Source organism: Embiotoca jacksoni, unplaced genomic scaffold (assembly GCF_022577435.1).
Source record: "Embiotoca jacksoni isolate LCO1_2020_lvr unplaced genomic scaffold, fEmbJac1.0.p SCAF_13, whole genome shotgun sequence".
In the NCBI taxonomy this organism is placed as follows: domain Eukaryota; kingdom Metazoa; phylum Chordata; class Actinopteri; family Embiotocidae; genus Embiotoca; species Embiotoca jacksoni.
This window is the reverse complement of record NW_027185263.1, coordinates 18115530-18139369: the sequence shown is the minus strand read 5'-3', so window position 1 is coordinate 18139369 and position 23840 is coordinate 18115530. Positions and strand designations below refer to the sequence as shown.

General features: G+C 42.1%; 1 protein-coding gene across 1 annotated transcript in view; it reads right to left on the bottom strand.

Moving 5' to 3' along the window:
• Window positions 1-23840, bottom strand: part of auts2a (activator of transcription and developmental regulator AUTS2 a) — a 299368-nt gene that overhangs the window by 142156 nt on the left and 133372 nt on the right. Inside the window, 1 exon segment of the mRNA XM_069147040.1 lies at window positions 22699-22800. Coding sequence (XP_069003141.1) covers window positions 22699-22800 — 102 coding nt within the window.

The following is a 23840-nucleotide window of genomic DNA, read 5'->3' as shown; positions in this document are numbered from 1 at the left end:
TCAATATACTAGCAGTTCAAAGTTTTTACTTATTCTGGTTATATATCTCAACATCTGCTCATTGGACTGGAACAACACTTCACACACACATTCATAGTTGACAGAGTCGTCACTCTGTGATCCTTTTCATATTGTGCAACAATCTAGTCAACATTCTAATTTGTCCAAAAATGTGGTAAATGCCCAAATATCTTCAAAACCAATGAAATTCCAACAGCATCAGCTTTACTTTGTGCTCATGAGGAAATATTATCCTTTACTCTGAATGAAGACGGTGAAGATAGTAAACAAACGTTTGTTTGCAGCACTCCCTACAGCCTCACTGAGCCGCTAGAATGGCTGTAGACTGACTATAACTATTGTAGAAAAAAAAATTGTAGACTAATGCAACATTCAAAATAAATGTATCGCACTAAATCGAGCCAGTTTTTTGGAATAAAAAAACAAGTTGAGGATCCAAATCCCTCTGGCCTTATAGGGCTCTGTGATCTATTGAGTCTGCGGTCCTCATTATGCCCCAGGATAAAAGTGTTTGATTGACATACAACATACTGATGATTTAGTGGAGTCCTGTCATCTGGGGACCATGTTCATACAAAATATCAATCTGGCCAGCTGTTGTCAAAATATCTTCCTCTTTTGCAGTGCGTTGAACAACAGGACTGACTACACTATAAATAAATGGGTGGCCTGTTCATTATGCACTTTGCTATAGTAACTGTCTAATGAAGGATATCTGAGTGAAAAAGAAATAACTACCACCTTACATATCTAGTTTTACTGTCATTAGATTACACGTGTTTCTCGGCGTGCATGATAAAGTATCACCTTAATCAGAGATTCAAAAACTGAGTAGAGGCTTTAGAAAAGGCTGTAGCCCTGAAAATCATGTTATTGTGTAGCCTGGATGCATCCAATTGTCCCTCTCTGGAGCGACTTTTGTGGCAGCTAAATAAATAATTAAAAAGACAAATAAAGCGAAAGGCAAATGAGTATGAGGGTGAGAGCCTCGGAGGAGAGATCTGCTCAGATTCCCATCTTTGAATGTTGCAAATTAAATTCCCTCGTCAAGACTCTAATCATTCATAGCAGATGGGGGCTTACACTGTTTTAGATCTGCGGGAATTCTAATGGTTATTGTTTCTGTTTAAATAGGGAGATTATTGCATTTTAATAAGTCCTCCTTGGGACTTGCTGCAACAATGGAGTGCTGTGAATTACTGTAGATAGCTGTTACTGCATGCAGGGGGAGAAATCAAGTTACTAAGTGTGACAAGTTGCTCTTCCTCTCTCTCCACTCGCTCCCACCCACCCTTCCGGAGATGGCTGGGAGTGTATTTACCACCAAATTAAGAATGTGCCGTGGGAATAATATTTTTATCCGACAGAGGGGAAGGGGAAAGAAGCTTGGCTGTGGATTTTCATTAAAATGACACATCTGTTCAGCAATTTCGGCAAAGTAATTCTGCTGAAAGTTTTATCAGCTAATTTTAATTATTCACTCCACTGACTTGAATACAGGATTCATCATGTTGAATTAATACATTCAACTAGATTATTTTTCTTTCCTATTCACTCCCAAATAGCCGAAGAGAGGAGGGTGAAAAGGAGGGGAGGAGGGACAATCAACAAATTGAATTGTCATGCACTGTGGTTTAAATTGTGATTTGTTAATTACAAAAACTATACAGCTTCTATATTTTGAGGAATTAAGAGGCTCAAGAATTCAGCGGGAGGGATTAAATATTACAACTTCTGGTAGGTGTGGTTAATCACTTACTATGCCAACAAATGTGTTTTTTGTCCGTCATGTATGAACAGTGAGGTAATCCAGAAAGCCGGCCAATGAAAAGCTGCAACACTACCTAATGAGTATTACAAACATGAACATAAACAAGTGCCATCAGAGAATACTGGCAACGGGAGCTGTTACCCCTCCAGCACATAGAGCCAGCCGTCCCGATAACAACACAGAAGCACCGGAGAGTCACAAAGCCCTCCCTTGTCAAAGACCTCTTATTCAAGCAGAGTACATTCAAAGGACCCCAGCCATTCAAAGCTAACCCATTCAAGGCCCTCTGGCTCTGCAGTCAAGTTTCTACAGGGGTACTGCTAAACTACTGCGACTGTTTTTTGCAGAAACATAAAGATCCACAGTGCAGAAAAGGATTTCCCCCCTCTCCCTTTACTGTCTTATCTCCTCAGGTAACTTTCCTTTGCAACTTGTCCCTGGAGACTATCCTCTTGCCCTGAAGCCCTGATGCACATCAACACACAGAACAAATGAGACGCCAGAGCTGGGAGACGGGCAGATTGCAAAGTGATACCTCTCAAGTATGGCTTTGTGGCTATGTTCGGCTCTCTCCCCTCCTTTCTGATTTGTGTGAAGTATCCCTGAGGAGCTTTCTGAGGACTGAAAGGGCAGTGAGGTTTTCCTGGACAAAGGGGAGGAAGCTGAGAACAACACAGTTGTATTAAATAATAGCCTTGGGGAGTGGAGACTTGAGGTAGTCTCTTTCCTTGCCTGACACCAAACATCGCCTGTCAACTAATCAATTAGCTCACTTCCTCTTTACCATAAGGCCATCCCAGGGGGGGCTCAGTAGTCATCTACTGTCTCCTAACGACAACAAGTATGGAACGATACTTTCAGTCTGTAAAAAAAAAAGTAATTAAAATTGTCAACTCATTTCATCTACTTGGAAAACAAATATGCTTGAACTGGATTCAACTCCAATCCTGCAATGAAATATCTGAATGATAGAGCTATTCACAAATAAAAATATAACAGTACCAAAAAGTATATGAAGAGACCAAATGTTAAGCCTTTTAAATAAAGTGTTTTCACTCAGCGAGAGAGGTGTTAGAGTGACATAAAATAATTGTAGATGCCTGCGGACCCAGGAATGCCAAACATCACACTGACTGAACGATTGGGAGGTCTTTGATGGATCTCCACCATATTTTCTGCCTCCTTCTAAACGACATGCAGCAGAATGTTTCCGCCTCTCTGGAGGCCTGTACCGGTTATCAAATTTAATAAATAAAGCAAGTGAAATCTGTCTACTCTTCATCTTCCATGCTCTCCCAGGATTTGCTCAAGCTGGCAAATTACCATTTTCAGGCACAATATTCCCAAGGCACTGTGGTACTTTTCTCCTCTTCCTGATGGAATCAGATGAGCCCAGCCAGGGGACTCATTGTTATCCACTTGCAAGTCTCCAGGAAAAAGTAAAGAAGAGAAAGGGGGAAATGTGACAGCAGGCTCTGACAGCTCTGCATAGGAGAATCATTGTCAGGCAGTGGCTAGAAGAGGGACCTGGACACTAAGGGGCTGAAATGACACGAGTAGCAAAATCTTACGTTGCACACAATGGGTGTATGAAAGGACATAACTTCTAGGTCTGAAAAGTGAGGCCAATATGAAAGTGCCTTAAAGTCTAAAACCACCGAGGGTCACTAGGGGCTGGCTGCTAAAAGTCTATAGCTCATGGGGCACAAAGTCAACAACTTTTTCCCAAATGTCAACATGGTGTCAATCAGTAAATTCAGTTATTCTGATTGGTGCTGTGGCAGTCCATCTGAAAATAATTCATTCATTAATTAGAGTGTGGGCTCCAAAAAGCAGTATGTTTGGGGCGTGTCTGGCTGGATTTACATCCACCTCTCGCTCCACCACAGTTAGTCCAGCTATGGTCACTTGTGGCTCCAAAACACCAAGAAGGAAACGACTGAAATGCGAGACTCAAGGCAAAACAGCAGCTGACGATCCAATGGGTGGCGTCCCTGTAGGTTGTTGCTTGGTTACACAGTTCACACTCAACAAAGACAACTTCTTCTGAGATAACAGGGTGCGAATCAAACCTATATTATTTCCATGTGTATTCTAGGCAGATAAAGATTTGATTACCAAAAATAAGAGTGATGTGCAAGAAAAGGACATAAAACCCCTTTCTCAAATCGAACTTGTGTCTCACAGGTACCTACTATGAACTCTTCTCGTGTCTTTGCAATATCAAGCAGCCATCTCACAGATTTCAGACCAAATCTGGAGAGGGAGACATTGAAGAGTAAATCCTTGTGAGGCTCTGTTGCAGAGAAGGATTAACCAGGCTGAATTTTCCATCTCATAATGAATGGATGGCAAATATTCTTTAATGCATTTATGCACCACAGTGGCGACCCACTGAGTGGCTCGAATTACTGCATAACTCATGATGTGATTGTAAAAAATTAGACATCCATTATCCAAGCATAGATTTCTGGAGAGGGGGAGGCGGTATGTTTTTTCATGAACAGCATTTGAGCTATTTTTGCATGATATCTGGATGAACTCCTGGCAAAGTTCTATAAAACAGACAGCCTGGGGAGAAAAGACTTGAATTTCATTTGGATAATTAAGTATATTTCTAACTTTATAAGGTTAAAAGTGGAATGAAAAGAAATAAGCACCAGACATTTTGGATGTTTTGGAGGACACCAACTGTGACAAATGTCTAACTGCTAAATCAGAGGTAAACCTGTGAAAGCCCATCGCTCTTTAGGTAAATAGAAACATTTCCACCAATGCCTTTCCAGACAATGACATCACTTTGATAACATCCTGACCCCATGTAACGTGTTTTTTTGTTGTTGTTTTGTTTTCCCCTGTGCTTGCTAATGTGACAGTGTTCCACATCAACTTTGTTAATCCCACGCAATCCATTCAATCCCCTGCTTCCCCCGTTACACCGGGCAACCAAACTGTTATTGTTTATACTCTGAATTTGTTTCTGTCAGGCATGATGGCAGTGTATATAACTTGTTCATTAATAAAGCTTTTGTTAAAATAAAAATATGTACAAACTTACTTATAAACAGTACAAGTGTGTACAATCACATTTCCTCTCTTTTTCTTCTTCATTCTTTCACTTCATTATTTACTTTCTATTTTTTCTAATTCATCTTGTCATGCATTTTCCTCTTGTCTCTATTTGAACTGAATTTAAAGCGCACCAACTTGCAATACATCTTACATGCATGATCTTACATGCATCTTCTTGATATCTGTGCTTCAATTGTATATCAATCTAAAAAAACAAAACAATAAAAGAGTTGCAAAACAAACAAAGAAACAAAGAATAACCCTGAAGTTTCTTGCCCAACACAAAATTGACATTGACACAAAAGGTGACATCATCATGGTTTGTTTTCCCAGCTACAACTTTTTTCACAGGCTAAGTAGTACTCCCCGTGACTTGTAATCTAATTTGGATGAGTAAAACTGGTGGATTTATCTTTGAAACAATTCAACATATTGTGCTTTGTGTATTCGCCTTCAGACGTGATGATCTGTTAAGATATTGTGGTCAAAACATTCTACAAGTAAAATGTCTTATATACTGAATGCTAGGAAAAGTAGTTTCACACTCAATTAATTCATGTTGGTTTCTGCTGTGGGCAGTGGAAGTCTAATGGTTGCAAGCAAGTAGTAGAGTTTTTGCTATCACATCATGCTGTGAACATGACTACTTTATCTTTGGGCTCAGTGACTTAATGGTTTCTGGGAATGTGTAGCAGCAGGATCCTATAGGCTTCACCTGGTGCACTGGAAATTGGGATAGGAGGTTACTCACTTGCAATCCAATCCAAAGGATAATTGGGCACAGCCCCAATCCAATACAGTCCCCTAAACTGCATGTAATCCACTCAGCCAAACTGTCACACCAACAATGAACCCTCCCCCTCTACCCCTAGGGACCGCCAAGGCTATCTCAGGAACACTTCAATAGCTTGTACCTGGCCTGCTGCTGGGCCCATTATTCACTAATCCACACCCAAGCGGAACGTTTAAGTAGTTCTAAAAGGATTGGGGAGAGCAGCAAGGCTTTCACTGGAGCGATGCAATTAAGGCCAGAGGAATTATCACACAATTTAGATCCTATTCTCCTCTGCAAGCATGGGAGGATCAGAGAAATAACAGGTTAAAGATTTAATGTGGGAACATTTGAAACCAAACAAATTTATCACAAATAGACAAGCGGCAAATATAAAAGGTTGATGCTTTAAATCACCTCAGGTAATCTGGCATCAGAACACCAGTTACTGCTGGAAGTCCAGAGGGTGAAAACTGCCGTGACAAGCCTTATTAGAGAGTCAGTTAATCAAAAGGAAAAAATCGGATCCTGTTGCACAGAAAACTAATTCCTAAAATACAACTGAGGATTCTTCTCTACAAGGTTAGATGGTCAATTAGACAGGTTTAATAACATCCCTGTAAATACTTGAAGTTGGCTATACTGGCAATAGAAAAACCTTGAAACCCAATCACCCTGCATGTTTCTCCATTTGTTTAGAACTGCTTTGCATTTTCACAAACATTATTTCTTCTCTTTGACAGTACCCGGAAAAAAAAATCAGATGAGGGCATGTTGGATGTTGGTAAACTGTGAGCTCAGAATTCGAAAGAACCATGAGTCTTTTGGGGGTTTAATAAAAAAAAAAAAAAACAGAAAACAAAGTATCTGACAGTTTCACGGCTATTTTTCATATATAAAATCTCTGATGCTCAGTATCTCACAGCTGCACGCCACCCACACAGAACCTTGAGTCCAAGCTCATGAAATAAGGCTGCTGTCAGTGCATCATATGTTTGGAGTTAAACTGATTATAAATGTAGTTTGGCAGTAGTGAAACTATTTTTCAGAGTATCTGCTTTGGAGAATGAGTGCTGTCTTTTATTATGAAATCAAGTTTAGATATTTGAAGGGGATGTGAGTCATACGAACAATTTTTGTTTTAATAACAGCAGCAGATGAAGAATGCTTCAGCATAACATCACATGCTCGTATTAATGTTTATGCATACAGATATAGGTATGTTATATATTAGAGGGAGGGGATACATCATGTATTTTCAAAGTTGATGAGGCAAGCAGGAAATCTCACAAGTGGTGCACACACTTGTTCATGGATTCCAAATTAAATTCACTGCCAGGAAAGCAAAGTGAACGTCTATACCATCTTACCCTTTACGTAACTGACTACTTTGCCAAAAATAATTGAAGTGGAAATAAATCCTTGTTTCTACATTTTTTAATTCAGACTTGGCTGCTTGTAATGGAGAAACTATGGCCAAACATGAAGATAAAGAGAAAAATATTTGTATAACTCTCACTCATCATTTGTTACCAGTTTATTTGTAGTCACAGAGATGTGATCATCCTCTTTCTCTCACCCACCCTCTATCTCTCTCTCTCTCTCTCCCTCCTTCTCTCTCTCTCTCTCTCTCACCCACCCTCTCTCTCTCTCTCTCTCTCCCTCCTTCTCTCTCTCTCTCTCTCTCTCTCTCTCTCTCTCTCTCTCTCTCTCTCTCTGTCTGTGGTCACCAGAAGCTATAATATCCATCTTTGGCGGTTCACTTGACATTTACCTGCCCTGCTTCTCCCGTAGCATTCCCCTTCCTAACTGCCAGTGCTGCGATTCTTCAGGGCTTGCCAACCGGGTTAACAGATAACAAACCTGTCAAGGCGGCTTTAGGAAAGGAGGGGGAGCAAGGGGGTGGGGGGGGGGTTGTAAATCCAGAGCTTGGACTGAGGTGGATGATGTGTTCCAGGGGGTTACTCTACGAGGGAGAGGGGGCCCTGTGAGGCCTGGACCCAGGAGAGGCCGCTACCTGTAATGTCGCAGTGCTACTTTAAAAGGCCCACAGCCACTGCAACCTGATTAGATCTCAGTGCAGACATTTCAGATGGCTGGCCCCCTTTTTACCCTCCATTTCACCTATTCTTTACAAGCCACCCCCTTCCTTCCACCATCAAAGGAGCTGTCAGGGGCTCTTTCTTCAGGATGGCAGACAGGTCAGGGTTGGAAGGTTGAGGTGGGGTGTGCCCTTTTGAGGCGGGGGCTGAAAGCACCTACCATGGATGTGTGGGAGCTAAGGGCTGTCTTTAAGGTGCTGATAACATTAACGGTGATGTGTTCCCAAGAGGTGCGCAAATGTCAACACTCTCCTGCTATGGGCATATAATTCTACGAATAGAAAGGACAAAGAGCAAAGGCAAGAGAGATGCAGCGCACTGCTTTTGTCAAGCAGCATCAGAGTGAATCGAATATGATCATGTTTCAGCTCCTCAACACTAAAAGCCAGGTTTTCTTTTCACACTATTAGAAAGAAAAACAAGGGTATTTGGACTGAACAGATCCAGCCGTCGCCCTTGTTTCACTGAATTTAGAGTATATCCCTCTGACCTTTAAATCCAATTGTATTTGTCAATCCCTCACAAAACCAATTACACTAAATGGATAGATCCTAATTGATCTCTCACCAATCCCTGGAAATAATGGCGTAAGAAAGCAGCTGATAAATAGGTTAAATCATGGAGTGACATTGTGAACTAATGCAACACTGGGTTTCTTTACCCTTACAGCAGTAGTACATTGGCTAACATGTCACTGACTCACAGTTTAATAGGTGTACTTGATACAGCAGCGAGTACAGCATCAGACACTCAATCTAATTACTCACCCGCCACTAAACTGATGGCATGAGAAGAACATGATGGACTGCAACTGTGAAGTATATTAACTTTGAGAACTGGCAAAATGTCCTTTATTTAGGACAGAGTATATCAAGCGTTTTGGGCAAACCATGTGAGGCATGCCCGCTAGAAATTGTGGGGATGAAGATGTCCCACGATGGTGCTAAAAACTGCACATCAATTACTGGAAGCACTGAGGCCTGTCCGTTCCATCTACATCTGAGTTCTGCCTATAAGGAACCAAAATGTCAGCTAGCTATCCAGATATCGTTGTTGAAGAGATGGCATTTCAGCAGAGGAGGACAAATATGGTAGAGTACGCTTGGGTATTGCTTTCATGGATGTAATTGTACATTTCAAACTGTTGGAGTTAGTTGGCACTGATCTGCAGAAAACAGCCTTGCGAGGCTTAACAAGCAGCCTGTGTTAGACTAAGCCATGTTTATTATCAAGCACTATCCTCAGTCTCATCAGTGCTTAGAGAAAGGCATGGATGAATAAATGCATATTGTTTAGCTTAGGGTTAGCCAAAGCTGGAGCCACAAATAAAAAAAATAAAAAAAAATGCATTTAAAGGAGATGGCAAAAGCCAAGAAGAAAAACAGAGGGAGGGGGCAGACAGAGAGACAGAGCTGCAGAATGGATGACAGTGAGGAGAAATAAAAATGAAAAGAAAAAAAATTCCAACAATACTGGCTGCCTTTTCACTCCTGTTTTTCAAAACGCTGTATAGCTGACAAGAAGAAGGAGAGAAAATACAAAGGCCTGTGTTCTCATTTTCTGTCTGAGAGCCCCACCAGGACCACTGAAACGTACTTGATTTCCCCAGTCCAATTATATCTCTGTGCTCAATCCTTCCAGAATAGCAACATCACACCAAGGGACGCTGTCTGCCTAAGCGCAGCGTGCCTAATGGAGTCCCAGAAGTTGACTCCATTTCATTGCTCCTAACTAATGGGCTGTGATATTTTCCCAAACTGACTGCAGCTCTGCCCCCTAGAAGCTAATCTAGTCAGTGCTGGGCCGGACCCATCCCAGCAACATGCCAGCCCACAGACTCCCTTCCTAACAACCCCCTCCAATACCCACCACTGACGCTGTCTTCATGCAGGCCGCCAAAACCCTCTCCTCCCCTCCCAGTGCTCATTAGTGCCTTCTAGCCGGGTGCTGATTGTCAGAGGGCCCCTGTGATGCCGGCTTTCCCTGTGCGACCGGCCTGCTGCGGTGAATTTAAGAGGACTCTAATCTAACTGGGCTGAGGAGAGGAAGAGCAGCCAGGGACAGGTGGGAGGAGGACGATTGTGGGTTAGTCGTGGATGTAAAATTGCAGGGTCACAGCTGAGGACAGCCGCTCTTTCAGAGCAACCTATTGCTCTCCAATGGATACTCTTGCCCAGAACACAAGCATGAGAAGAAATAGTCAAACATAAATTCACCAGAATGGCTCCCTCTCCAGCCATATTGTGGGCACAGAACGGTCCTCCAGATGGCTATGGGACACGCCAGTGGTGCAATACAATCACTAGTATGGCAGAAGTATCAGGAATAAATATGAAGAGCTTTAGATCATATAAAGATTCAGCCAAAACGTCCACTTTGATGACCTGTTTTAAAATGAATTCATCCTTTCCATGTAGAACTGCCTCTCTTTGTAAAGTTTTGGTACATGGCAGCTGTATGTCATCAATTCATTAGTCACTAGTGTGAAAAGAGTAAGTTAGAATTTTGTAATTATTTTTGGGGGTTTTTAAGTCTAGAAATATCCTAGTCTACATATTTTATTAAAGTTGCTCGGTGCAAAGGGGAGTTATTAAAGTGAGGGACATGAATAAGAACAGGATAAAACATGATTTTACAAAAAGAAAAAATATTCTATTTAAATGATTCCTTTTAACACCAGAATCTCTTTCAGACAAATACGATTCCATATCAAGAAGAGCAGGCAGAAAGGGAAAATATTCTGCTTTTATGACACACAGAGGTTAATTATTTTCATAATTACACCTCCAAACGTCAAACATTTGTTTTTCCCGCTAATTGACAGGAGAATTAACAGTGAACTTTATTAGCTGTGCAGAGTCGTTCTTAACCACTGGAAAATGCTTAAAAGTGCCTTTCATAGGCAATACATATAAAAAGCAATTACGCAGGTTTTTTTTTTCCTCCTCTACCTTTTAGCCAGTGTAATCTGCCGAGTAGATTCACCAAGGATAAGAGGCAAAACTGTAATTATGCACATTATTCACCTTCCTAAGTGCAGCACTTGAACACAAAAAAGCTGAGATGCCTAAATGCACTACACAGGGCTGGCCTCATGCAAAGTGCAGGTCAGGCTCCAGCAGGCTCCGGGAGCTAATGGCAGTGAGTGGTGCTCCGAACACATGCTCTGGGTCTTTCAGGGACACAAGGGAGTTAAGTGCCATGCTCCCTACTGCTGATTGTCGCACCTTCGCCAGACTGCCAGGTCTCCCTGCCCTCCATGCATTGATCTCATTTGGCCAGGAGATAAGGCAGTAATTGGATGAGGGCTTGAAATCAGATGGCCCAGCCTGGCTTGGCTAATTCCACTCTTCCTGGGCCGCCTGGGCCCGAGGCCAGAGGGGCAGGCCAAGGTTAATCCCATCCAATCCCCTGTACTATGTGCGCCAGCACTGCCCTCTGACCTCAGTGTGACCCAAACACAGCTGATGTGACTCCTTTTGAACAAGTCAGACCCAAATCTTCTAATTAGTTTACCAGAGATTTTACACACGTACACTACAATCAGCTGCACTGTCAGATAAGCGTGAGTTTGAGGACAAAGGGAAAATGCTTACACGTTGTTTCACACAGTCACACTGTGCAGAGCTTTACTTTGAAAATGTAATGTTACAGTGCACAAAAACAAATCATAATTTAAATGAATAACAAACTAAATAAATAAATAAAAATGATTAAAAAAAAAAATGAATCTTATATGCAGTGTAAACTCACTAATACTTTCATACATTATAAAATCAGGCCACCAGTCCTGGCTTCAAAATTATTTTGCCAATTTTCTCAAGGGGGGTAATCATGGCAGGTGATGTGGAAGAGAAGGTGGAGAGAGATTTCTTACGTGACATGTCACTTTACTGGAGCAGAAATCCTGCTCTCGAGGGCATGGATCTGCAATATGTCATGGCGGGATCAACTGATATGTACATGCAATGCAGAGTGAAGCGAATTTGCGATTATGCAAAAACGTTTTTAACAAACAGCTGAAGTGCAATTTCACCCCTGCTTCACTGTGAAACCACTGCTGTTCCATTTAAGATGGCCAGCAGATTAATTTTCATCTGTCTTTTCTATTTACACATTATGTAGTCAGAGATGGGATTTGCCTGTATGAAAAACGAGTCTCTCAAAAGGATCAACGTGCCTCATCAGGAATGAATGCAGCAGGGGGACGTGCGCCTCTTGGGAAACACTAATCTTCTTATTGCGTACATTTATTCAATTCTAGTGTCAATATCAACCATAATCAGAATGGGCCATGTGACAAGTGCTTTATGTGTTAGCTGATAGTGGATGACAGGAAGTAGACGTAATCACCTGGGAGTACATCACTGCTGACAGCTCTGGATCAAAGCTCAGCTCCTGAAAATTAATCAGGAATTATAAAACACTGTATAAATAACATTGACAGGGAGTCAACGTATATAGAAACACATCCATTGGTCAGACATCGAACAACGGTTGACAGCTGCCATTTATGCAAGTGTCAGTAATCCCCTAATAATCCCCTGGTCATCTCTTTGAAACAGGATAACACCGGGATGATACAGCATGGACATTTAACCATTTAACATTGACATTTAAGTGCAGCTACACTGTTGTCTGAAATGTACAAAGCCCGATAATGCTAGTTATGAAAAAACAAAGATATCCAATGTTGGTCGAAATAAGTACAAGGTGTACGATGCATGTGACAAGTAAAGAAAAACACACAAAGGAAGAGTGGATTGTGATACGTTGTTACCTCAAACAAACTGGACTCCAAAACATTCAAACACAAGACATAAACAAAGAGGAACACAAAACAGGTAAAACAAGAATTACTACAAAAACAGATACCTTTTGCCAATCTCTGCTAAAATGCTCCATACTTGATTTATTATTATTGCTGTGGAACAAATAACAATACTGTACAGTGTGTCTCTATTCAAAACCGCTAGGTTGGGCACAGGGAGATGAAAATCTCTGAAGCCAGGATTGAATTTTTCATTTCAAGTCACAGCAAAGCTCAATATAAAAAGCCTGGATTCCAAAGAGAAGCATCAGCTGGCTGCTCTTAACAAAAGGAGTTTAAAAAAAAAACAAAAAAAATCACCACATATAAGACTGAATCTCTGGTGGAAATGGGACACTAACAGAGACAATTGGAGGCGAGATGAGGCCAACACTTGCGTGTCATAAAGACAACAGTAGAATGGCCATCCTGTGGATTCCTGGGGCCTGACATCTAGATTGCAGATGGATAAGTGCACGTTAAAACAATATCTCACCGACCAAAAAAAAATCATTTCTCATAGCTGTCTCTATTTACTGAAAGGCTGCTCGTCTCCCACTGGGGCAGAAACAAATGAAAATGTTATTTCTCTACTCAGGAACTCCTACCTAGTCTGGTTTTTCACTGCTGGCAATTTCATTTCTCTTCCAAATTTGACTTAAGCCCACGACTTGAGGGAAATAATGTCTCTGGAATAATCTTCTCCAACTGTAATTCCAGCGGCACAATCTCTCTGCCTTTCTTGGTATATCTATGTGTCTGTCTGTCCATCTATGTACAGCATCCATTTATTTATTCATTGTTGGCACTGTTGTTTTGTGGTTTAAGAGAAATTGCACTGGCTTCCAAAATAGAAATGGTGTGACATCCAATGCCTGACAGTAATCCAGACAGTTGCATAGGCCTTAAATAAGAGAACATGCCCTTCACTAGCACGAGGGGGAAAGAATGGCTCTGATGCACACAGTATTGTAAAGTATAGCCTGTCGAAAAGGAAAACACGGGCACATGCAAAACATATTGGCAAAATGTTCTCAGATTCAACATCATCATTCTTCTGTTGTCTGTGCAACACTTAGTAACACAATTCGCTTTTGTCCGCACTTATGTCCTAATTTCCAGTGTTTTTTTCTTTTGCTCTCCATTTTTCCTCATGTCCACAACAAAAGTGAAAGTTCTTCAAGACTTTAAACACACAAGATGGTTTTTAAAAATCACATTCTAGACTGCATATACAAGACGTTTTAAAACTTTTAAAGCAAAGTACAGAAAACTGTTTTACCAACCTGTATTTGCCTCAATCATTAAAAGCAAGGTGGGATGAATCTGGTGCCGGAGTTCAAGGTTTGAAAATCAGGGAACTCATTGTGGAATTAAAAGGATTCATGATTTAATCAAAATACTTATTTTTATATGTAAACTTCCAAAGGTGTTAAAGTAAAGCTAACAATTACACTGCAGTGCTTATATTTAACAAAGTATTTCCTGAGTCAAGTGTTTGTACTTTGACCATTACATGCTTTTGACTATGTAACCCATTTGCAATGTTTGTTTCAGTTCAGTTGTATGAGCTATGCTGTACAACCAAGACGTTGTCCTTACAAGCTGCGGTTCAGCTGCTACTTGTCTCACAGACATGGTACCAATTCAAACAGAAACAAGATTTACTAAAATACTGAAAACAGTTGATCCAACGATGAACCAATGAGCATCCAATATTTTGCAGAGGTAGCATTGCCCCATTCATATGTCATTTGTGATTGTTGCACAGCTGCTCCTGTTGTTTTTCTTTACAAGGATACATATGTTAAAGAATAATAGCATAGCTAGAGGTGCTTTTCTTTTGCTGTTCTCGCACACACAGTATAGGTGCAGTTACTGGAGAAGGTGTTGACTATGTAGAGTCAACATGTAGAGAAAATACATTTGAAACTGTCTGGAGGAAAAAATTAAAGAGAATCCGTGTTTTAATTTTCCTACCATATCAGCCATCCCTTGCTGCATTACAAAAATGGATGCTGTTTATGTTGTTTGTGGAGAGCAGCAGGGGCGGTTGGTTACCTTACGATGCCATTTGATTCAGCCTAGAGATATGGCAGATTGCACTCGGTTCATGAACCAGCAGGCCATCCTGTGTAATCCCCATACAGCATCCGCTTGTGCCCCTCAAACTCAACAAAACTCGACACAACACACACACACACACACAAAATCAACCCTCCCACACATCTCCAAGACCCTGCAGCTAAACTGTGATACAAACATACACACACAAGGGATTCATATACAGGTATATAAAACACACTCTTGAACACAAACAGACCATCCATAAGGGAGGTTTGCATCATCCCGTAGACAATCATGTGGCCTCTATATTCTGGGTTAAAGAATTAAACTTTTTGCTTCAAGTCATACAAAGATGAAACCAACACAAGATTAGGCATCGAGAAACATACGGAGGTCTCCATTTTTTCTTTGTTTACCGGGGCTGTTGTGAGTCAGAGGAGTGGGTAAGGCGGATTTGTTGGCTCAGGGGAGGTAAGCGATATGTAGCAACGAATGGCCAGTCATCATATTTATGAGCGAGGGATGGTTCTGGACTCCCAGTGTGTCTGATTGTGTTTTCTCTGGTCCCCAGCTTCGGCGCAAGCGCACCCCTACCAGGCTACCAGGCCGTTGTGATTTAAGAATGCACTCTTGCTCAGCGTCTCCTTGGGGGGTAAAAAGGTGCCTGTAGTACTGTTTGTGTGCCTCTGCGTATTTGTGTTTACATACGTGTTGGCCAGTGTGTATTCATACACAGGAATGTCAGTCGATAAAGACCTCCCATCACAAAAGAAAGCACCACTTCCCCTTTCTCCTTCATGCAGCCAGTTCCCACATTGCTATGGCAACCAGCGCTCTCTCCTTGGGCTCTGCATGCATCCAATCAGAGTGAGACCTTTGTAGAGATTCCTCCGGGCTCCACTTATTCAACTTACCCCACCGGAACAGCCTCCATGCTGAAAAGGCTGGAACAAAGAGAGGAGCGACTCCCTCACCAGAGCTTGGTATGACATAAAAAAATTGGGGCTACAGGGTCGAGTTACAGGGAATGCGGAAGTAATATGTTGCCAAGAGCAGTGGGACTCACCGCAAAAGCAAAAACAGGGTGGCAGCGCGTAGCCATAGCCAATTTCAGTGGAAATTATGTGCAATAGGATTTGTTATTGGAAGCTCAGAGCCTGAATACTTGGCAAGTATCGCATGGCTCTGGCACTGGTTTAAGCTTGATAAGTCAAAATGGATTCCGGCTGAGCCTATTTATGTCATTCCTGAAAACATATGGATAGGATTCAGGCGCTCAATACTTTCAACCTTCAACAATGACATTCAACACCACTTCTTCAGTCCATTAATCTTCCATGAGAATAGATTTATCATCCACAGCAGTGAAGGACTGCTTCAGTCAGGATCAGCCAACAGTTTTTACCACACCAGCATCCCTCTGTATCAGTTTCAACAATTACAGACTTTTATTCTGCTGTGTATATAGTAACATAACAGTAAAGGTCACAGTGTGCCTCTAATTCTTCCTGTTTTGTTTTTTGTCCAAGGTCTCTAGGTGTGGTAAAGAATTATCAGAGATGAAATTGTGCCATGTATTCTCAACCTAAGGGCTGCTCTGGGGTCAATACCCGCAATCACACTGTGGTTCTCACATTCTAATTAAATTTCTGGGGAGCAGACGCAAGGGAGTCTGAGTTAAACTCTTGTGAATGTAGGCAGAGAGGCTGGCGTGCCCCCAGCACTTGTAGAGACAAGCCATCCAGCGGGACCTCTCATAGGTCCCTGACGGACATTCGGCTGCTGGGTACTGGCAGGGCGATGGAGGCGCAGCATAATTTTGCCCGACTGCCGTGTCACAAAGTGTCATACTCTGTTCCTGACAACTCGACTGCAGGCAGTGAGAGAGAAAATGGGAAAGAACAATAAAGAAGAGGCAGAGGAGAGAAAAGGGAGCTGGATTTGGAGTGCCAGAGGTGGTAATAAGCATGTCTGGCCACTTCCTGGGAGACAGCCTATTCATCAAGCTGATGTAGATGTAGGCAAGTCAAGAGATCTTATGTCTGGGTCCTCTGGCAAGCTGGCTGTGCAGTCAATGAACCTGGCATAATCAATAAGAAAGAAAGGATGGACAGCTCTTATTGTGAACACAAACTCTTGTCTAGCTCACAGGACCTGAGAGACAGTTTAGGAAGCTAGAGAAAACAAAAAAAGTTCTACAATCTGTTCCAGGTGTTCCTTATGAATTTATAGGAGACTCAGGTGGCATGAAAAGAGAACCGTGTGGAAATCTTTAGCTTTAAAAGACGTTTTATTTGATTTGATGACAGTTATGATCATAGTGAGATTTTAATTTAAAATATTAAATAAAAAGCTGGAAAAATGGCTTTCACCATTATACGTCTATTACACTCTAACCACAAACTAAAATAATCTGCAAACTTTTTTTTTTTTGTCCATGCACATGGAGTGCATGTGTGATTGTGAATGTTAGATGTGCCAACGTCCTTTGTCCAGTGTGTTGTTGTTGTTTTTTACGTGTATTTTTATAGGAGTACCCAATAGACACCTGGTACCATTCTGTCACTGTTGTGTACATCTGGAAACAAGACAGAACATAAAATAATACGCCTACATTTATATTGTCTTTACTCTTGCAATCTGCAGGTGACTGCTGAAAAGCCATTAAACAGTCAGAAACCTCAGCACTGCATCGGCTGCTCATTCGCAGCATCACTAAACACACACTGCAGCCTCAACAGAGAGTACGATCCCATGATAATGAGCTAATTATAGGTACAACATTCCTACTTCCATATCTAAATGCTTGTCTCTAATAAGAAACATTTCAAATTATTGAGAGGCACAGAGAGAATGAGACAGATAATTGATGCAAGCAATTACAAGTTATGTGTCGGAGCAAATTGGCCTGCGTATCTGGACATGTAGGGGGACTGTGACCTCATTTACATCAGAGTGTCAGGAAATAATTGGAGAATGTACTGAGGAGGTGGGATGGACATAGTGTAATGCAGACCAGCTCTGGTTACAATACAGGAGGAGTTCCCTCGGACAGAGAGATTCAGCTCAGACGCTAATGCAAAAGACTGTCGTCCAAGGTCAAGGACAAAGCATTATGTGCAGTCATGGTACGCTCCAGCAAATTGAATCATAATAATGATCTTTACAAAAAAAAAAGTTTACTTTACGACATTAATCAGGTTCCAAAAGCTGTAACTTGAGCGTTTGAAATGGCTTCACCACATGCACAGAGGATTCTGAGCAGGCCGTCGTGTTTTCATCGGAAAGCCAGTAATAACTGAGTTCAGTTTTACTAGCCGTAAGAGAGACTTCAGCTATGTTTGGTCTGAAACCGCTTCAAAAGCACAGGAAGACTGTGTGCTTGACTTTTTACAATATCACTTCCAGATGTTTCATTACAAAACAACTTTCAAAGACCTCACTGCAAGAAAATTGTCTTTCTAAGAGGAGCCAGGACATCAGTATGGATTTCAGGAACCCACAATTTTCACATTTTCATTTCAGTCAGAAACACCGGCAAGTAAAATCGTCTGGGCTAACACAAATACAGTGCTAGCATCAATACTAGTGTTAAAACCCATTTAACCAGGCCTACATGCAAATCATTATTATGATACAGCACTGTATTCTACACCATATACTGTGCTATACAGAGGTAGTTTGAAAGAATTCGCTATCTGTGCTTTGGTTTTAATTTGACAGACAGAATTTACTCAGGAGAGCAGGTACAGCAGAATATAACAGGAAGCTTTGGCTGAAAATAAAAATGGCCACTGATATATAGGGGTGCCTTCATTATAGTCTGCTTCTTGTGCCTCTCATCAGGCTGGCTAACACTGACTGGCAGGCTCTGACCCAGTACTGCGAAGCGTCTCTCTATTGCACCCGCCTCTCATCAAGAGCCCTGGGTGGAAAAAAAAGAGTAACATGCTGTTTACTCGCAATCCCAGGCCCGTAATTGCCAATTTATTTGATAGGCAGCCGGGTAATGATGGCATTTCACCCCTTGCCGCAGAGACTAAACGGGAGTGATTCATCCTGAGCTCCCTGCCCTCCCTGATCCAGCAGACTCCCTCTGCTCAGGACTGCCGCCTGCCTGAATGCCTGCCACCCAGACTGAAGGGGTGGGGTGTGGTGGGGGATGCGGGGGGTGGGGGGTGGGGGTGGGTGGCTGCCATGTCGGCTTCAAACGAACCCAAAAGGGAACCCTGAGCTTCAGAGCAAATGCGGCTAAGCCTGCCAATTTAGCTGGGGTTTGGGGTTGAGGCAAACACAGCCGAGCTGATGTGCCATTTGTAGGCCTTAATGAGCTGGCAGGATGGAGTGAGGAGGGAAGGAGAGCGGGAGAGGGGAGGCTGCCAGGCCTGACCTCCTCTGGCCTCCATCTCACTGCCAGCCAGTGCCAGGTCGGCAAACTCGGTTCATCTGCTTCATCGGAGCATAGTCCGTCCATGAGGGGAAGGGAGTACTACAGCTAATACCATTAGCGGACTATTGGTCTAATGAACAGTTTGGGTCAAGGCTAGCTCCTGTCTCACCTTGCTCCCAGCTACTAATGAGTGACTTCGAAGCTTATCTTTGTTTTGGCGCTGTAAAGGAGCATCTCTGTGCAGTTGAACCACATGAGCAGTCCAGTTGCACTGTGCAACATAGCTTTAAAATTTCAGAACAAATACATGAGGGTTCACAAGACACTCCATACTTTCTGAAATATCATGTCATATCATATCAAATATGATATATTCATAAAATAAACAAAACTTAAAGAATCTCAATGCGAAGCAAAACCGTTTTATACTTTTTGCATTCTCCGTTATTCCCTCTTTCAGTCTGGGGAACAGTGCCTCTACAAAAGCGCCAGCTTGCACCTCTTGCGATGTGTGAAGTGGGTTTTTACGGCATGACTGGAGGGGACTTGTTGAGAATCCTGTGGGGCCTCACACAGTGTGACCACCTAAAGTGACACGGGGGTCTAAAAGTCTGCCGTCATGCTGGCCCGCTTTCAGCAGCTCTTCTGAAGACGGCCTCAGTCTCCTGTGGGGTGTCTTGACCAGATGAAGCAGGGGGAAGCAGGGCGGCTACTCCTTCTATCCTCCTGAGTGTACTGAGTGGTTGAAATGCCAGCTCAGGTGGAAGTGATTATAGAGAGAGGGTGATAGATGCTTTCTGGGAACCAGTTGGGAGTGGGGGAAGTAGACGGTTTCTGCTTGAGGAAACCTGACATTTTCAAAAGGAACTTGGGACATAATTTCAAATTTGACGCAGTGTTCCAGTAAAATTACTCAAAATAAACACATCAGCTGGTGCTATAAATTCTATTTCCTTCAGGGGCTTATGTCATTCATGTGAGGCTACAGTGATACAGACCTTTGAAGGCCCATAGAAGTGACTGAGTAATAAGGGAAAGCTGTGATGTGATGTAACTGCAGACACGTGTTTCATGAGTGTGTAACAACTCCTAGTGTGCACCGTCACAGTGACGCAATCTAAATGGAGGAAAGTGGTTGGCACATTATACTCTTGCAAATTCAGGGAAAAGATGAGGTAAATTGAAATAGTGATTTAAAAACGACATGGAGTGGAGTTGTCTCCAACAAATACAATAGTCACAGGTGGTATTTCCTGCTGATCCTTTCACAGTAAAAAAATAATATCAAATTCGATCCAAATGAAAAACTAAATGCACTCCTTTTAAAAAAAAAAAAAACATCTGATCAGCGGCATCAAAGAACCAACTCAATTATTGATAATAGTAAAGAATTCTAATATGGAACAATAACATACATTATACCCAAAGACTTGTAAATACCAAAAACAGGAGAACGTAGGGATAGTTCTCCACCTTCTGCTCAATATGACAATGAAATACATTTTAGATCCAGGCACTTATGCATTAAGCATGAACCACTTTATATATGTAGACTGGATTTTATACTCAGTTGTTGTTCGATACCTATGGTGCAGTTGTAGTATTTGGTGAATGTCAAAACAACAGATAATAAATTGAATCTACAGTATATGACAGAATCAGACACATCAGTCATCTTTACGTTGGTTGTTTTCAAGACTCCATTGTTAAAGCAATATCTGTCTTGGTATACTGCTGCATAGTCATCACAGTGCAGTCTGACAGAAATCAGCAAGTATCATTTCAATTTCTGTTGTCAACATCAAATTACTTATTTCATTTCATGCCCAGTCAAGCATTGTAAAGCTACATGCAGAATCAGTTTTGCTTCAGTTGTTTGGCCATGTCTTTCTCAAAGACTAGCTCGCCTCCCAACTGACAGCTTTAATTATGGCCAGATATCTGATCGCTTCGCTGTAGATTCTCCGCACAAATCGAAGAGCAGGGGTGAGTGTCTGGCAGCGAGGTCCCTCGAGCCTGCTCACTTTACATCTTGGAATATGTCACAGGATGAAGGGACACATAACCGATCTTTCTTTTGTCTGTTAAAACATGACTTCAGCTCCTCCACAACGAATGTGGACTGAGGTGTCTTTTTTTGTATCAGTCATAAAGAACCTCTGGGACAGATCGAGAGTGTGTATGCATGTCTCTGCAGGATGCAAATAGTGCTCTTCACCTCAAGTATTTCAAGAGTGCACTTAGGATGCTTAAGATTAACCACAAAGTGCTCTGCTGAGACAGAATTCTAATAGTTGAAGACCAAATAAATCCTGAAAAAAATGATTATATCACATTAATAACTCACCTTTTGCCTCTGTGACACACCGAGTGCCAGTCAACACGCACATTACGACTCTTGAATTGTGAAACTAGAATAATTTGTTGTTGAAAGAACATGCACTGATTGATGACTATAGCATTACAGTAAAGAACACTTGTGGGAAAGGCTTTTAAATATTTCATAAAAACATTAAGCACATGTTTTTGCAAAGGTTGTGGCACAAGGCAACTAATGACTAGGATTAGAGATTAATTTGCTTCTAAAATAGTAAATTGTTATTTCCTTTACATAAAATACACGTAAAAATGTAAACGCAACAGTTTTGTTTGCATGTCAGTTGAAGTAAAACCTCTCAGACTTATTCTCTGCACTGAAAAACGTTTATTTCTGCTAAATTTTGTTTTCGAATTTGTTCAAATCCATGCAGGAGGAAGCTAAAACCTTTGTGACTACATATTCCATGTTTTGTCGCTCGAGCAACACCAGCACCTGAGTCACACACGTTTTTGTGAGCAGTGGTCTGCGATTTCTCCGTGGCCATGAGCAGAGAGAGGACACTGTATTTTGTGTCAAACTCAGGGGGTTGTGGTTGTGTACGATGAACTCGACCCCCAAGGCCAGACTGTCAACACAGAGTTCTCCTGTGATGTTCTGAGGTGTCAAAAAGAAAACATTCAGTTTAGATGACCTTAACTGTGGCATGACGGCACTTATGTCCTCCGACATGAAAATACACCCATTTCCAGTGCATTGAAAACATGCAAATTTCTCACCCGCAACAACATAATTGTTGCCCCCCACCTCACTCAAGTTGGTTACAACGACAAAATCAGTCAGTTCAAGACCCCGCTGAGGACAACGAGCAATCAGATGACCTTTCCTGAGACGGTTTCTGACAGTTGGGGGCCTGAAGTTTGTGTAAACCCACTGTTGCATCAGCTGTCTGGGTGGCTGGTCTTAGTCAATCTTGCTGGTGAGCTTGTGGCAGTGAAATGAACATTCAACAATTATCAGGGATCAGATCTGGTGGACATTACTGCAGTCAGCATGACATTTGAATGCTCTCTCAAAACTTGCAAAATGTGTGGCATGATAAAATTGCACGTTTTAGTCTTTTATTGTGACCAGCACTCCAATAATGATGCTCTTTTATCAGCATCCTGATGTGCCACACCTGTCCGATGAGATGCAATATCTTGGCAATGGTGAGGTGAAGTCCTAATCAACATGGATTTGAAGAAATTTGCGAACAAAATTTGGAAACCTTTTGTGTGCATAACAGAAGTCTGACTTGTACTTCAACTCGTGAAAAATGGGAACAAAAACAGCTTGAGCTGTCAAGCAGTGAGCTTGTCTATTAATGTACTCACATCTGTCAGTCTGTCTCTGGAGCTGCTCCTGATGGAAGGCTTGGACGCTCCGCTTACACTCTCGCTGTCACTGTCTTTACAGTTGTTCTGCCCCGGCTTCAGCTACAAAACACACACAAAGAGACCAAGGGTTAATAACATGAAGCAAAACTGTTAACACTGCAGTTTAGAGCTCTACATGGATAGCGCTGGCGAGGATCGGCATCCCACAGAAAACGGTTCATGAATATGTGAGAACTGGCAGTAGCTACTGCGCTGTGTCTGTAAATCTGTCATGTTTCTAAGCCTATTCAGTGGCCATCACTTCGCTTGCCAATGATAGACGCCATCTGATCTCGCAGTATGAAACTCCTCTCAGCCCACGAAATAGAGAACAGGGACAAAGACCCCTCCAGAACCTTCAAATGGAGCCACTATCCTTTCCAAGCAGACACCACATGCTGAGGCAGCAGGAGCTCAGCAAGTGTCATCTTCTAGACACTCTGTTCGAGATGCAGCAAAATGACAGGAATAAAGAGCAGGACGTGCCAATCCGCAGGCATCTGAGGCCCTTCAAAATCCCGGGAACAATAAGAGACTCTTGGGAGTGCAAGGCTCAGTAGAAGGAGGTGGGGTCTGTACTCCCTGTCCAAGTCTCCGCTTGATGTCTCTTCCAGACCAGACAAATGCTGCTGGTTTCATTTCAGAGCCCATAAAAAGCTGGCTTTATGGGACAATGCAGTAAACGACTGCTCTGCTATCCAATAGGAAAAACAGAGAGAGGTGCTGCACACACATGGGACTTGGACAAGAAGATGATGTGCACTCTCTGCACTCTCCTTCCCCCTCTTTCTCCTGCACAGGAGGACCATGGACATAATGGCAATATATGATTTTCTTTTCACCTCTTCTTCAGTATTCTCCTTTCAGGTGTCAGCCATCAGTTAGTGTGATGAAAGGGCACAAGGTGGGGGAATACCAAATGAACCCTTGCGTTCAGCAGATAATTAAAATAAAAATGTTCCCTTTTCAGTAGCCATTAGCGGTGAAAAAGGAATCCTATTCCTTGGGAGAATTGCATGATGGGTGGAATGCGGGTGGATACGCCAGAGTGCTGAAAGTGATAAGAGAGTCTCAGCACTGGGAATGCCTGATGGGCCTGT